The sequence below is a fragment of the Castor canadensis genome, chromosome 6, assembly GCF_047511655.1.
Source record: "Castor canadensis chromosome 6, mCasCan1.hap1v2, whole genome shotgun sequence".
In the NCBI taxonomy this organism is placed as follows: Eukaryota; Metazoa; Chordata; class Mammalia; order Rodentia; family Castoridae; genus Castor; species Castor canadensis.
The window spans coordinates 145,811,964-145,829,055 of record NC_133391.1 but is presented as its reverse complement, the minus strand read 5'-3'; the positions used below and the strand labels follow the sequence as shown (position 1 = coordinate 145,829,055).

The following is a 17,092-nucleotide window of genomic DNA, read 5'->3' as shown; positions in this document are numbered from 1 at the left end:
ATAGAACCCCAGCAGCCCAGCAACTAAGAGAAAGGATGGACGAATGGGACTTCATAAAATCAAAAAGCTTCTGCACAACAAAAGAAATGGTCTCTAAACTGAAGAGATCACCCACAGAGTGGGAGAAAATATTCGCTGGCTATACATCAGACAAGGGACTGATAACCAGAATATACAGGGAACTTAAGAAACTAAACTCTCCTAAAATCAATGAACTAATTAAAAAATGGGCAACTGAACTTAACAGAACTTTCTCAAAAGAAGAAATTCAAATGGCCAAAAAACACAGGAAAAAATGCTCACCATCTCTAGCCATAAAGGAAATGCAAATCAAAACCACACTAAGATTCCACCTCACCCGTTAGAACAGCCATCATCAAAAACACCACCACCAACAGGTGTTGGCGAGGATATGGGGAAAAGGAACCCTAATCCACTGCTGGTGGGAATGCAAACTGGTGCAACCACTCTGGAAAAAAATTTGAAGACTTCTTAAAAATCTAAACATAGACCTGGCATATGATCCAGCAATCCCACTCCTGGGGATATACCCAAAGGAATGCACCACAGGTTACTCCAGAGGAACCTTCACATCCATGTTTATGGCAGCACTATTCACAACAGCCAAGATATGGAAACAACCAAGATGCCCCACTACTGATGAATGGATAATGAACATGTGGTACTTGTACACAATGGAATTTTACTCAGCCAGAAAAAGAATGAAATCTTATCATTTGCAGGTAAATGGATGGAACTGGAGGACATCATTCTGGGCGAGGGTCAGCCAGGCTCAGAAGACCAAAAATCGTATGTCCTCCCTCATATTCGGACTTTAGATCTAGGGCAAATACAGCAATGTGATTGGACTTGGATCACATGACAAGGGGAGAGCACATACTAGAAATATAAGAATAGGTAGAAAACCCAAAACATGAAAGCGTTTGATGTCCCCACTCCAGAGGAGCTAATAGAGAAACCTTTAAGCAAAAGAAGTTAACATGAGAAGGGGATCAATAACCAGTGTAAAGATCAGTTAGAGATGAATTAACATGGGTCATAACACGTGTACATGAAAGCAATGCTAGGAATATTTCTGTACAGCTATCCTTAACTCAACTAGCAACACTTTGTCTTCCTTATTATGCTTGTCCCTTTTCTTCAACAAAATTAGTGATAAAGGCAGAACAGGACCTGCATAGAACTGAGGGGGGAAAAGGGGGAGAGGGAGGAAGAGTTGGGCAGGGGGGAGAAATGACCCAACAATGTAGGCACATGTGAATAAATGAGTAATAAAAAAAAGGGAAATGTAGCAAGTTAAAATAATTTAAAAGAGTTTGTTATGAAGATTTATCTGTGATTATAATTCTTCAATGTATAAAATCCTTCTCTTTTGTTATAAATCAAATAAAATTAAAGTTTAGGAAAAAAATCATCCTTTGTTTACACTCATATTTCTCAAACATATTTAACCTGAAACTCCTATAAAGAACCCATGTTGGCACTTTCTGCCTTAAGCTTTCAGTAGCTAACATGTGGAAGATTGATGGCTGATAATAAGACCTTCAACTAGAAGAAGGTGGTCCCCACACTCTGAAAGAAAAGAACAAAAATCATCCCAAAGAACATCAAAACATTTCACCACCTTTCTCAGTAGGGCTGGTACAGTGGGGGAGAATGATAAGATAGAGTTTTTGCCCCCCAAATAGTTTACAGTCTACAGAAGAAATAATCTCAGGTATGTATTATGAAAATATAATAAAGAATAACACCTAACACAACCTTGGCAGCAGAGAATGGCAGGGGCACACCATGGTTATCAAGAGCTACAAAGAAACTAATGTCTGATCTTGACCTAAAAGGAGGAAGAGGAATTGGCTAAAGGTGGAAAAAAGCATTCAAAGAGAAAGACAATGATATGTGAATTAAAATCACACTGTAGTACTATTGTTTTTCAATTATCAAATTGGCGAACACTCAAAAGTTTGAGAATCTATGAAAACCCAGGTATTCTTATACATTGCTGGTAAAAATAAACACTGGTACAATCTCTAAGGGCAACACCTGTTAAAATCTCCCATGGATGTGCCTTTGCCTTATAATTCCACTTTTACATTGTCTTACAGCTTGAGTCACACACATGTGAATACAAGTGTTATTAGTGGAGACGTATCTATTAGCAGAAGATTAAACCAACCTAAGTGTAAAATAAAGACACATGCACTAATGGAATAAATATATGTACTATTAAAAATAGAATGAGAATGCTCTTCGTGACAGTCTTCACAAATACTAGTAAGTTTTTTTTTTTTAAAGCAGGGTACAGAATAGTATGTTATCACTGAATAAAAAGGGAGAAGGTAGTGAAAAATATTTCACCATGTTGATTTGTACATAGATTATTTCTGAAAGGAGACACAAGAAATTGATAACACTAGTTATTTGCAGGAACCAAGACAGGTGACAAGACTTTTGTATTATATAACACATTCTGTACCTTTTATATTTTGAACCATTTTAATGTGCTACTAATATTAACCGAATTAAATCAGCATAACATCTAATGGGAAAAAAACAACACCACCACTTTGAAATTGCCAGAATGTGACATTCAAGATAAGAAGTGATAAGAAATGAAGCTCAAGAGAGAGACAGAACAACTGTCTCCATGAGAGGATGGTTGTTGAAAGCTACAAGAGTATTTCTCAAAGTGTGATCTGGGAGTCACTTGCAAACCTGGGGTGCTGGTAAAAATGAAGATTCCTGGAATTCAGACAAAGAGTTAGAAATGTTAGAGGTGTGATTCAGAGAAGCAATGCCTGGGAATTGTCTGCAAACCAGATCAGAATCTTGGGGGCTAAGTTTCAGGTATGGACACTTACAGAGTTTCCTAGCCAATGAAAGGTTATTGGGACTTCTGGGTAGTTCTAAGCAGAGGCAGCAAGTGGCCAGATGTTCACTTTTAGATAGATCACTCCCACGCCTGCATCTGGAAGATCTGAGAGGAATAAGGTTCAGTTAGAAGGCCCTGGCAGTACACCAGCTCATGATCTTTTAATTTGACAAATACTCATATTGCATACCATGAAGCAAATGTGTTACCTGTTCATAGCTACTACAACCTAAGCCATACCATCTTCTTCAGGAAACAAAGGGAAACAGAATCCAAGGTACTACACTTTCTGAATCACCTAAGGAGACAATGACTAAGAATTAGTTTATCCCACTGTGAACTTTTTTAAAACCCTAAGACTAAAAAAAGGAACCATTAAAGAGGGTTGCCTCTGAGGTTGTAAGACTTGCAACTGAGGACAGGAGGGGAGAAATTTGCTTGTTTCTTATCTGATACATATTAAAAAGACTTAAGGAAAAGTATATTTCTGGTATCAAAATCATTTTCTTTCATCTAAAGGTCTAATTTATGACTTTTGGATCCTGACTAATAAAAGTTCCACCTTTGCCAACACAACTCTTATGACACAAGTAACTTGTAATAATAGTTTTATTAGCCTTTGCAAGGTCATGAGAGTTAGAGGTAAAATCCTTGACTAAAAATCCACTATTCACAGGACAAGTCATTGATCAATCAATGGAGAAAAAGGCAAGACGTGGAAGTAAGGCAATGTAACCATTTGAAAGAGTAATGGAAAGTCAAACCTTGACTCACATTGAAGGATGTCATTCCATTCTGTACATGCTTTATCCACTAAAAATGTATTTCCTCTAGTTGTTTATACTTCTACAGAGTTAGAAAACCATGAGGCTTCAGAATATAAAATTATACTGGCACTCATCTGTTATTTGAATTTTCAACAAGTACCCTAAAAGAGACCTATTTTGCATTTAAAAAAAAAAAAACCACCACCACCACAACAAAAGGGAATGCTTTGACACAAAACCAAGTTACCATGACACTATAGACAGAGCCCTGGTGCCTGAAGACTCAAATAAGAACACAGCTGCTTTCTTTATATCAACTTACATGACTCATACACTTTAGTACTTTTTACCCCAACAATACAACATTAATGTTCTTACCACTACTACCTATTCACAACTTCATGTTAGACCAACTTTACACAGCTGGTATTCTTTGGCCTGTGCCTGATCTCTGATCCAAACTATATCTAATTGCTCCTGAATTGCAAATCCTAGGCTTACCAGAACTGTAAAACAAATTCAGGGGCAGACATGGTCGTTCACATCTGTAATCCCAGCTACTCAGTGGAAGCTGAGTTCAGGAGGATCAGGGCTCAAGGCCAGCCTGGGCAAAAAGCTAATAAGGCCCCATGAACAAGCCAGGCCTGGTAATACATTCCTGTAATTGCTGCTATGCGGGAGGCATAGGTAAAAATATTGTGGACCAAGGTAGCCCTGAGACCCTATTTGAAAATCTAAAGCATAAAAGGACTGTGGATGCTCTCAAATTCTATAGCGCTTGCCTATCCAGCATGAGGTCCTGAGTTCAAAATCCAGTACCAAGCACACAAAACTATCAGTAAGGACCTAATTCAGTAAAATTGTAGTACCAGCACCACCAACAAAACCCATTCCACTGCTGGTGATTACAAAACTGCATTTTACAGCCCAGTAGTTATATTCCAAGGTTTTTGTATTCTAACAGCATTACCTAGCGACAGACAAATATTTACTTCTTAGAGATTTCTCCACTCAAGAGACAGTACTTTTGGTAGTTTGATTTTTAAAGACTTAGATTTCTCCTACATTTTAAAAGGTTTTATTAGTAGCAATCTAGTTCAGAGGTCTAAGAGTTAATCCCAATTCAGATGGCATTCATTTTCCTGAGGCCTTGAAAAAATTTCAAAATGCCAGAACCAGAAAGGACCTTGGAGGCTATCTAATCCAACCCTAACTGTTCCCATACTGAAGTAGGTGAAAATACTTTGAAAGCTGGCACTACTACACAAAAAGTATCCTTTTCACTCAGGAGGCCCCCAGAAGTTAAAAACACACAGGAAGTTGACCACACAGAACAACAAGAGCTCCTGACCTCTGATCCCACATCCTCAACGGGCCAATTGAGTGTATTGTTTCCTTTCTGCTTTTTCGTTTGAGTGTACTATTTGAAATTATTGTGAGAGGGTTCAATAAAATTGTAGGAACAACATATTTTTTTAAAATGACGTTTGACAATTTCTAAAAGATGGACCATGTAAAAATAGCATACAACTCAAAGCACTCGCCTTTCCCAAAATAGAAACAAGTACTTTCACCTGACCTGACCATTCCCTACCTCACTCCCGATTTCACTGTGACACAATTCAACTACATTAGACTCCTGTTCAAACCTGATTGTCTCTAACTGCACCAAGTGTTTTCTATAAACTGCTACCTTCAAACACTTAGGAAAAAGAGAAAACAAATTTGCACCTAGATTTCCACCAGGTGAACGCGGGGCCATCTTCAATCAACCCATCAAAGAATCAAGACATCGAATGCTGACAAGATGCTGTACCTAAGCCGTTTTATAATATCACTGATGTCTCCACAAAATGACTGTGCTGAAGATCACAAATGATACCAGGTGTTTAGAACAGGCAGGCTACTCTTGTGCAGAATTAAAATGTAACGGTTACATGTGATTAATTGCAACCGTTTTGGTGCATATCACCAAAAGTTAAAAAGATTTCCAAAGATTTTTCTAGATATATGGTTTCTGGGGGCAGATGTCATCCATCCCATTTCCTAACATTGGTGGGTATGGCCACAAAATGAAAATTCTAATAAAGGAAGAAGGCCACAATCAAACTCAGGATTCCCACTCGCCTCCCCCCGTTAGACTTACATATTTTCAAAGATATTACTAAATACACCAAATACAATGTATTATGAACGCACTGCTACACTATAGAGCCGCAGGTTCTTAATTTCATTCATCAGCCAAGGTTACTTGCCCCTTATGTGACCGTTCTACGTAACATACATTCAAGTCAAATTCCTCCCTTGGTCTTCCCCGCACCAAAAGCACGTGTGCTTTTAAAACAAACTGCTACACCCTTGTCTGGTGACCACATTCCAGCACCGAGAGAGCTCCCCAGAAGGGCTTTCCGGAGTGGCCCAGGCCTGGCGGTCGTGCAGAGTTAAAAGGGGGTGTGTCTGAGGCACCTTCACCCTCTTTTCCGCAGCCTGCAAAGGCCCCCGGGTCCCCTTTCTCGGGGTGACTGGAGCGGAGGTGTTCCTAGGGCATCCAGACCTCAGGCCACCTATTCACCTTCCTTCAGGCTGGAGCTGCCATTCCCAACAAAGGGGCGAGGGTGGCGCGGCACAAGTGACGCCCCAGGCACCTCTCACTGTGGGGCCGCTGGGCAGCCTCTCCTCCCCTCGCCTGCACGGAAGTCAGACTCGGGGCGCCCCTGCCCGGAGGTCTCCACGCTGGCACCGCCACTCTCCCCACGCCAACCCCCCCCCAAGGTGGTCCGCAGGCGCATCCAGAGGGAGGGGGATCAGCGAGGAGGCAGGGGGCAACAGAGGCGTCCCAGGAAGAAGAGTCGTGTCCGAGGTCTTCCCCGAAGAGCGCAGACACCCGCCGCCCCCCCGCCCCCGCAAAAAAAAAAAAAAGCACCAGCCGGGTCAAGCAGCAAACAGGGGCCGGCCCGAGACACCACGGCGCCCCAATCGGGACCCACCAGCTGCTTCAGGTCCTCCTCGGAGAGCTCCGCGTAGCGGTACCGCTGCTGCTCGAACTCGTACCGGGTGGTTTTGGCCACCACCACCACGCGCGAGGGGCGGAAGCCGCCGTCGGGGCGGCTGCCGCAGCCCGCCAGCTCGCGCGCCTGCCCGTGCCCCAGGTGTCGCCGGCCGCCGTCACCGCCGAGCCGGGGCTGCGCGGCGGGGCCTCCCGCGCCCGGCCCCCGCAGCGCCGCCCGGCCGCCCGCCACGCGACGACAGCTGCCCAGGAGGAAGCCCCGGTAGCAAGTCATGCTTGGCTGGGCTGCAGCTGCAGACTCGGGCTCCCGCCTCGGCTCCCCGCCGCTAGGAGTGCGCGCCGCCCGGGCCTTTAACTTCGCACCGGGCGGGCAGAGGTTAAGTGCAGGGACGTGCGTGTCCCGCGCCGCGAGCGGGACGTGCCGAGACGTTGACGCGGCCGGGGAAAGCGGGGCGATTGGGAGGCAGGGAGCCCCACGCTGGGGACAGGTGGGCGGGGAAGAGGGGGAGGCCTGGGGATGGTGGGTTTTGTTTGTTTGTTTATCCGTTTCCATTGACGCCTGCGCAGTACCCGCTTGGCCCGGGCCGCGTCTCCCGCTCCACCCTTTACTCTACGGTCGCTCTTTGCCCGCCCCCAGGCTGACTCCATCAACCAATCATAACCCGTTGCGGTTTCGGATCCCGTGGAGCTGCGGGGATTGGCTGTAACTGGGGGAAGGGCTGGACTGCCATTTGGCATTCGAGCTGTCTTGGGAAATCCAGCTGGAACCGGTCTGAGGCAGCGCAGGGACGGTGGGCAGGGTTTTGAGCGCCTGGCGGGAAAATAAGTGTCCACGGCTTCCTCACTGGGCTGCTTTCATTATTTCCTGGAAAAGTGGACCGTATGCTTTTTTTGTATGTGCATTTTAACCAGTGCCTGCTGGGGTAGGGCCGACGAGGCTGACCCAGGACCTGGTGCAAAAAGAAGATGCCAAGCCTTTTCTATTACGGATAGCAGGCCTGGCGCAGAGTCCTAGCTAGTGTGGGGCCCTCTGCCCACCTTGTCCGCCTTGCCCACCATCGACCTGCAGGGAGACAGTCGCAGGCCTCCGAGGAACTTGGAGGATAGTGGGTAGAGGAAGCTGGACCAAAAGAGCGTGTCTAGATAAGTTTGGAAAACTAGATAGGACAAGTAAGTGAAGGGTTAAAAATGTCAGTGTTTTGGACTTTATTCTGTAGCAGTCCGGGAAAGGAGTGAGTTGAAAGCGGTGTTTGATGACTATTGATCTGGGTCGTTGGGGAGGCAGGACAAGAACTGTCAGGGACTTTTGTAATAATTATAGAGGTAAGGACTGGGGTACAAATAGAAGGAAAAGCGCTTGTTCCAAGGGAAGAGTCAAATGGTAATCCACATCCTAGTGTTCAGTTCCTCCAGCTCCTCAGATCCCCTTTTCAGCGCCTTTGTAGTCCTGGCATGACCAGTAGGTAGCTTTTGGATTTCTGGCAGGTTACTTCATCTTTCTGAGCCTCAGTAAAATGAGGTTGAACCAGAGTGATAACAAATTCTACCAAGCTCAAATTGATTGAGTGCATGGGGTGATTCTGAGCTAGCCACCAGCACCAGCATTCTTAAACCAACCCCATTGTATTTTTGAGTGCCTACTGTAAGCTGTTTGTATTAAACTGAGGACATTCACAATTTAGTCTGATAGTTGTTTAAAGTTTTGTTACAGACCCCTTCTGTCAGGACTTGTAATGACCTTAAGTAACTTCTGAGGGAGATGACTTACCTGTAATTTGGACACATCAGGGTTCTTCCTGTTTTTATTATTCTAATCATCATTCATTAAGTATTAAGGGAAAAAAGGGAGCAGTCACATATGACACATTTGAAGCCAGGAGAGTGTTGATCCATTTGATAGTGATATCAATAGACTTTTTTTATTCAGCATCAAAGCCTGTGAGTTTTGTTGTGCATATGTGAAATTTCATACCTCTTTTTCCACTTCACAGATTTCCAGCTACAAACATTATATAAAACATTGACACATTCTCAGTTGGGGTATCCTTTTATCTGTTCTTGTTTTGGATCCCTTCTTCTACCTTCTTAAAAATATTACTTCATTAAGTTATTCTTTCTTATGTATCTAGAATTTTCCCCACTGGATTTTCTTCAGTCTAAACATGCTCATGTCTGACATTAAAAATTTTAAGGAGGCTTCTTAAAACACTAAACATAGATCTGCCATATGACCCAGCAATACCACTCTTAGGGATATACTCAAAGGAATGCAGCTGAGGTTATTACAAAAGCACCTGCACACCCATGTTTATTGCAGCACTAGTTACAATAGCCAAGCTATGGAAACAGCCAAGATGACCCATTACCAACGAATGGATGAAGAAAATGTGGTATTTATACACAATGGAATTTTACTCAGCCACAAAGAAAATGAAATTTTGTCATTCCCAACTAAATTGATGGAACTGGAGAACATGCATGGGAGGAATAGGGAAAGCTAAAACTTGAATGTGGCTGATGTGCTCACTGTAGAGGAGCAAATATAGTAATCTTAACCTGGCAGAGTCCACTATGGGAAGGGGACCAGGAAGTAGCAAAGAGATCTGGTAGAGATGAACCAATGTGGGTTGTAATACACAAGTGCATGGATGCAATGCTAGGAATCTGTCTGTATAGTTATCTTTATCCCAAGAAGCAAAAATGCTATGTCTCTCTTAATATCTTCCATGTTTTCTCTTCAACAAAATCAGAGAACAAGAGGACGGAACAGGTTCTGCCTGGAGAGGGGAGGAGGGGAGGTGGCCCAAACAATGTATACACATGTAAATGTAAAAATGATAAAATGAAAGAGAGGGAAAAAAATTTTAAAGATCGGTTAAGGTGAGGGGGGTACTAAAAGAAATTTAAAAAAAATTAAGAGAACTTGTAAGCCCTAGTTTTGTACATGATGCCTATCTTCCCTGTATAGTTAAGATTCTTAGCAAGTAATCTGTCCATCAGTTCTTGCCACAGCCCTGCCTCCTATTCATCCCTCAACTTGTGTAATCTACCTTCTCCCACCACTTCACTAATTACTGCAGTTTCCGTAGTTACCAAATGATCTTAGACCCGCAGAAGACATTTTTTGGTCCTTACGTTTCTTTTTTTTATGGTGGTGGTGGTGGTGGTGGGTTTTTTTGTTGTTTTTGTTTTTTTCAGAACTGGGGCTTGAACTCAGGACCTACAGCTTGAGCCACTCCACCAGCCCTCCACCCTCTTTTTTATGTTTTTTTTCAAGATAGGGTCTCATAAACTATTTGACTGGGCATGCTTTGAATGCGATCTTCCTGATCTTGCCTCCTGAGTAGCTAGGATTATAGATGTGAGCCATCGGCACCAGACCAGCCCTTAAATTTCTTGATCTTTCTGCATCATTTGAAATGGCTATTGGTTTTTCCTGACATCATTAATATGTCTCCCAGCACACCAGTTCCTAATGGTGTTCCATCTCTCTGTCCCTCTTCCTAAATGTATCTCCTTTCTTGTCTCTTCAACCTGCTGTCCACCCCCACTTCAGTCCCTCTCCTAGGTGAGTTCATCCAGTGTTGCGTAATGAAAAGTGCTTGGGCCTTGAAATTAGAAAGACCTTGATTGAAATCCCAGTTTTAACATTTGTTAGCTTTGTGAACCTTGAACTGTTTATTTAACCTTTCTGAGCTTACTTCTTCATTTATAAAACATAACTTCCTCATAGAAAAGTTGTAAGTAAATGCACAAATGCCTAGCTCTGTCCATTGCAAAGTAAAGACTGGCAAATATTAGCCCCTCTCCGCTCTCATAACTTAAGCTGCTACCAACATCTTTAGCACTTTTCTTTCTCCTCAACTTCAAATCCTTTGCACATATATCAGTAAAGACCAAATTCCACTTGGATCAGAAACCCTGCCAGATGCTAGACATGAAAGAATAGCCCTTTAACCCCTGGGGAGCCTAAAGCCTGTGCAATAATCGAGTTATACTGGGTGCTTATAGGAATTTGGAGGAGCAGGTCTTAATTCAGGCTCAGATGAGTTAGAGAAGGCTTTCTAGAAATGTCCTGAGCAAAGACTTAACTTAGTAAAGTATTAGTATCACCAAGGGCAAGAGAAGAATTCTGCAGAAGAGTAAAGGCAATGCAACAGCAATTCTGAAATCCTGGAGAGTTCAAAGACACGTAAACAGCACTGGGAGGTAAAGGCTACAGAGACAGAGGAAAGATTATGGAAAGTGTTTTATTCATGCTTTTATCCTGTATGTGCTAGGAAGAAAGGAGAAAGTGAAACAATTTTCATCGCAAAGATCACAGACAATTTCCTAAAACAAAAACAGTAAATACCTAAAAATATGCTCAACTTTATTCATCAGGAAAATGTAAATTAAAGTCATAGTGGAATCATTTTCTATCACCAGAGTGGTAGAAATTAAGAAATCTCAGGGACTGGAGGCATGGCTTAAGTGATAAAGTGCGTGCTTATCGAGAGTTAAGCCCTGAGTTCAAACCCCAGTGCCACAAAAAAAAAAAAAAAGGAATAAAGAAAGAAAAGAAATCTTAGTAATTCTCTAATTATTAAGAAAAAAACTGTAATATCACAAACTCTTTATTAGGCTAAACATTTGTGTCATTTCAATAATTTCCCCAATGCCACAATTTAGAAATATCATTGTAGAAATTTCAAATATATCTGTGTATTCCAGTTTGTTGGCTTTAAGTCTGAGGTCAAAAATTAACCAACACTGTGTGTATGATCTGAACATTGCAAAAAAAATAAACAAAACTCCTGGCACCCATGGGTTTAATATCAGTTTCACATAGTCTCAAAACAACTAAAACCAAATCTGCAATGCTGTTGAATTTAAAAGTTTAACCCCATCTATAGTGAGGCTAGTGTGCGTGTTTTTAATGAATGAGCCTAGCCCCCACATGATGGCTACATCTCAGGCAAACAACTGTTCTCTAAATTTTATGGGGAATGTTATATAACACTGTGATACTCACAATTCAAAGATTTACAGAAATCTTAAGATAAATACTTCCCAATCCCTAGGAACTCCTCTGCTCCTATCGTGTACATGTGACTCTGTGAAAGATACTCCCACCTTTTTATGACATTCACATATTTTAAGAATTGTGTAGGATGTTTTACATGGGAACAAAGGGATCCTTGCTTTGGTAGTAATGGATGTAATACAGTTTTTAAAAGGAAACATTTTAATGGTCCATCATTAAACAATTAGAGTAAAATCTAATTGAAAGAGAAGAAAGTTTAGATTACCTAATATGATAATTAGATATATTAGATGTGTATCTAATCTATTTGGAAAATCATTAGATAAATTTTAATAAAAACAGCTTTTATTGAAATCCAAAATGTAGGCCTTGAAAGCACATATCTAAATAAATAACTTACAAAAGTTAATAGTACAATTGATCTCTTCACATGAAAAGGGAAGAAGAACATAGGAAAGTCAACAAGAAGGCTAGATGAAGATATAAAACAAAAACTATAAAATGTTTTGATTTCTATTATGAAAATGGATTGAAACCTAAATACTTTGTTTCTGCTTTTTGTATCTATTGCATAATCCAGAAATTTTCACACTTTCTCTGCCTTCCTGATGCTCTAAACCTGTTTTTTATTCTGTTGCACTGGCATTTCTACATCGATAACAAATTAGTCTATTTTATCTTTTGATAAAATAGGATAGTCTATTATATCCTTGGTTATATGCAGAGAAGACCAAAGAAAACCATAGAAGTAATTTAACTCAAAGTAAATTGTTTGAGGCATTGATAAGGTAGTGCTTCATCTCCTCCATAGAGCTGGGACAAGAATGAACACATTAGGAAGAGAAAGATCTCTGTTTTCTGCTTCACTTTGACAATTACAGTACAATCACAATGATCCCACATAGTTGAGATTTTATAGCAGAACCAATACTTTAATATCTTCTTCAAATGCCTCCATGTTTATATAACGCTTGCAATGAGAACTTTTCACTGAATGTATTCTACATATGAGTTACTCTTTTGGATGGAGATGGGAGAGAAAATTTTTAAATCAGGATGAAATTCTTTTTATACTTTCCCATATGCTAAAGCCTCCCCTACCCCTTCTACTGCCTTTTTCTCTCTTCCTATTTCACATTAACTTTTCTTCATTCTGAATCACTGCTTAATTTATAAGTAAAATATTTTATGCACTATATATTTTCTGTAGTCAATGGAAGAATGAATAGACCTCTCTGAGTAGCTAATTTATACTAAATTACACTTAGTTATATGGAAAGAGAAAAATTGTGAATAATGGTCGTGTTGGTTGGATCATAGTCTAAAACAATTAAAACAACTTTCATCATAGTTTGCATCAAAAAATACCTTGATCCACTGAACAAGTTCAAAATTCTCCTGAACTTTCCTTTTACTAATTTATGCACAGGAATTATTTTGTTAATCACCCAGCCTCTTAAAACCTGCTTGTGGTATTTTGAAGTTCTGGATATATTCCTTTCTACCTTAACTCAGAATTTCACTTTCTTCAAGGCAGTGGAGCCAGGGAATTGCATGTCCATAAACTGACAATAGGCAGCCCCTGAGCACAACTGTTCAATCTTCATCAGCTTCAACTGCAGAGACTCCTTGATCCAGGCCAGGATGTCTTGTCCACTTAGGTTATCACTGGCAACTGACAAGTATATTTTCACTGCTGTCTTCAGCTCTGGGTGGAACTGCATCTACTGCCTGCAAGTTCTGTCTTGTATCATGGAAACCATCCAAATTGCACCCCTGCCCCAACTTTCACATGCTAAGCTAAACTTTCAGGTATTAGCTGAAGTTTGACTTAATAAATACATACATACACACATACATATGTAATTGTTTTTATTACTATTAAAAGTAACATGAATTTTATACATTTATACTTCCAAATAAATATTTTATTCAAAGGAGCACTTTGGGAAGTGACACCCTTATTCCAAATATGTTACTGTTGTTCAAAACATTTTCAAAAATCACTTTGGATCTGTGAATCTGTATCCCCTAATAAAGGAATTGTTTAAGGGTCCTACAAAAGCTATTTGGAAGCCACAGGGTGATCAAACTCAATTGAAATGAAATATGGCTGTAAGTACTGAAACTAATTTTCTTGCATGAATCCTAAAGTATCTCTAAAACAAATCTCAGAAGAAGGGCATCAAAATTCTGTTGCACAATTATTGAAATTACTATAGTCTACCATAGTAATGGAATTTTATTAAAAGACTCATTTGATTATATACAGTGTATTTATTCTTAAAAGGTCTCTATGTAGCCACCATTACTAGAATATTAATGATTATTTAATTGCATAAATAAAGCAAACAACAAGTTAACATATTTGGCTCTTATAGACTTCCTTTTTTGATACATAGATAATGTATTACATTTTGTTCATTCATTCAACAATTATTGTGTGCTGACCATCAGTGAAGCATACACAGATGCAATGGATACAAGTCCAAGAACAGACACTTTTGTAAAAGCATTCATAATAGAATATATAAACTTATAGTATTATGATATCTGAAGACTAAGTGAAAATAAACATTTCTCAGAAAATAAACATGATTTGATGAAACGTTATCATGGAATTATAGTAACATTTGGACAAATGACTTAAGACTTTAGTAATACGGTTTTTTTTGTTTTATGGCCAGTGTATGAAAAAATATTTTAGTTGGTTATGTATCAAATCCATAAATTTATAATTTTAAGTATTATATCCATCAATATGATGAATAGTCCAAATTAGTTATCAAGTCCTATTCTAAACTAATTTCTTCAAAAATGATAAATTTTGTACTTCTGAAGTCCATTTCTTAAACTCTGTCCTTTTCTCCACAATAATGAGAATATAAAACGTAAAACATAAGAGAAAAAATTTAATTGTAAGAAGTTATATTTATTAAACTTTCCTACAATATCTCTTCAAGAATGAATAGAATCTTCTCCTTTAGGTGGGACAGCTCAGTCTCTTCAGTAAAGGATGGTCAGTCTTTTCATTATAGCAGGTAGTGCTCATGAACAGGCAACTGACTGTCTATGGGTCCACCTAGAAGGATCTGTGGTATAATTTTACACAATATTATTTAGACTGGATTTAATATCAAATACAACTGGATGCAAATAATTTATAGGTTAGGAAATGAAAGATACAGAATCTACATTTGTATAAGTAACGTGGAAATGCTGCTAATAGTGTTAAACATGACATTTTCATATAATTAAAACTTAATTCATGGACAACAAAACCCAACAATTAGACTTTTTGTAGGTTCCTTAACATTTTGGTACTTGTTTGCAGTACCTCCTGAAGAAGATACTAAGTGAAAGGGTAAAAAGGGGATGAAAGAGCAGAGGAAAGGTTCATATGATTGACATTTGCTTTACATCATTTCCATCGTTTTACATTTCCTCTTTCCTAAAATAGGATATTTTAGGAAATATCTCATTGGTTGATGAGAGAATTTTGCCATTTAATCCCTATCTCAAATTGACATTTTTAGTGGGTACCAACTCCTTTTCAAGTAGACTCCACTTTATTGTTGACTGTAGAAACATAATATAAAAGATAATTTTATTTATTCATTTCATATGTTTCAGAGAATAAACCATTTATTCAATAGATTTATTTAAAGTAGCAAAAAAAAAATCATATTACCTTAGCTTTCTGGCTCACTGTATCAAGCAAGCTATAATCCTAATCTAAATTTATGCTGTTTTTCCTTTTAATTGTATTTTTAGTATTAAGCAAAGAAAGATCTTTCATCCAATTCTACACATGTTCTTTGATAAATTCTTAAATTATGCATTAAAGTAATCTTAAGATTATAAAATGATTAGAGGTTGAAAAATGCACTGTACTAGTTTTTAATATTACTCAGTCCCCTATAGAACAGAATTCAGGGCTAAGTGATACTGTTAGTGAAAATGCTTGGGTGACTTTATTAGAATAGTCCCTTCTGTATAATGAAGTTGAGCTTTCCAGCTCTTTGACAGTATTATCCAGAAATAATGATGAACATTACTTTTAAACTCAGCAGGACCAGCTCTGAAACCTAAAAATCTTAAGTTCTGTTTCATCTTAGTTTCTTTGTAAATCCTGACACAATAAGAGAAATAGTAACTTTTGCCCTAGGCAAAGGACCTTGAAGATAGAATTTGAGCAATCTAGTTATCTCTATAAGCAGTCAAATTCCAAAAGGACAATAAACAGGATGTTCAGTATTTCAAACCAGATTTACCTGGAGGTCCCATTACATGTATTTATAAATCCTCCTATTATAAGCAATAATAGAACAGGAACAAGTAAAGAGAAATATGAACAAATGGTTAGTTTCAGAGTACCAATGTAATACTTGAAATTTTAAATAAGGGTTTTTATGCGATTTATAGACAAATGACAAGCAGGCATAACAATGAGGTTCACTTGATAAAATCCTAATGGAGGCCACTCATAGAATAGAAGACAATGATTTTCTAACCCAATCCTCAGATGCAAACATCCACGGCTTCAACCACCATACACTGTAAACAGATCTGCTTCACTTTACGAAAATCTATTTTAATATATTGGGATTTGCTTAAGATTTCTTTTTTAAACTTCTAGACCTAACAAAACAAAAATCATTTACCTGATTCATTTTTAGTGACACAGACGAAGTCATCCTCCTCATCATCATCACAGCTTTCACAGTTTAGTTGTTGGAGGGCTGTTTCTGACTGCCTTTCAGCTTGATTGACATCTTTCTGCTTATTGAAGCTTCGAAGGGCAACAAGTCGATGATGTATTGCTGCATACAGATATCCTGTGTCTTTGGCACTGGCCTTCATAAAGAAAATTAACTTGTTAAGAGTTAAAGCTGCTTATTAATGTTAGCCATATTCAATGGACTTTAAGTCTTTCACTATCAATAAGAAAGGAATTGTATGACGTAATTCTAGGATATAAGTAAGTGCTAACAGCCCTACAAATTAAGGTGTAAAAAGACAATTTTGAAACAACTTGCATCCTAAAATGAATAATTTCATGAGGTCCCAATTTGTACATTTTAAGTTGAAAAATAAAATTTTGTAATTTAACGTTTCTATCTAAATTTGCATATATTAAGACCATTTTTCCTTCACTGTTTTACACTACACTATGTAAAATTTTACAGTTGAAGGAAAAAAGACTTGAATTTCCTTTCTATCATTTTGTTTAGACATCCCTCCATGCCACATAGTTCTGTGGAGAAATGGAGCAATCTATGATATTTACTATAAACACACTGGAAGCTCCTGCCTTTCCATGCTTTCCTATGTTATTTTTATGACTGCTATTAATATAAAAATGATGGTAGCAATAACCAAAATTGGTATAATTAACC

General features: G+C 39.0%; 2 protein-coding genes across 5 annotated transcripts in view; both read right to left on the bottom strand.

The window, feature by feature from the left end:
• The window catches only part of Nadk2 (NAD kinase 2, mitochondrial), a 42,176-nt gene extending 35,023 nt beyond the window's left edge, over positions 1 to 7,153 (bottom strand). Inside the window, exon 1 of one of the 3 annotated variants that reach the window (XM_020186120.2) lies at positions 6,648 to 7,153. In XM_020186120.2, coding sequence (XP_020041709.1) covers positions 6,648 to 6,941 — 294 coding nt within the window. In that variant the 5' untranslated portion in view covers positions 6,942 to 7,153. Of the gene's footprint in view, positions 1 to 6,232; positions 6,503 to 6,647 lie in introns of those variants that run through there. The other 2 variants (XM_020186121.2, XM_074077615.1) reach the window with 2 other exon arrangements.
• A 6,397-nt stretch (positions 7,154 to 13,550) lies between these two features.
• Ranbp3l (RAN binding protein 3 like) overlaps positions 13,551 to 17,092 on the bottom strand; it is a 49,423-nt gene continuing 45,881 nt past the window's right edge. For both annotated transcript variants that reach the window (XM_074077616.1, XM_074077617.1), the window contains 2 exons: positions 16,358 to 16,550; positions 13,551 to 14,785 (listed from right to left, as the gene is read on the bottom strand). In XM_074077616.1, the coding sequence (XP_073933717.1) occupies positions 14,742 to 14,785; positions 16,358 to 16,550 (237 nt within the window). In that variant the 3' untranslated portion in view covers positions 13,551 to 14,741. The remainder of the gene's footprint in view (positions 14,786 to 16,357; positions 16,551 to 17,092) is intronic.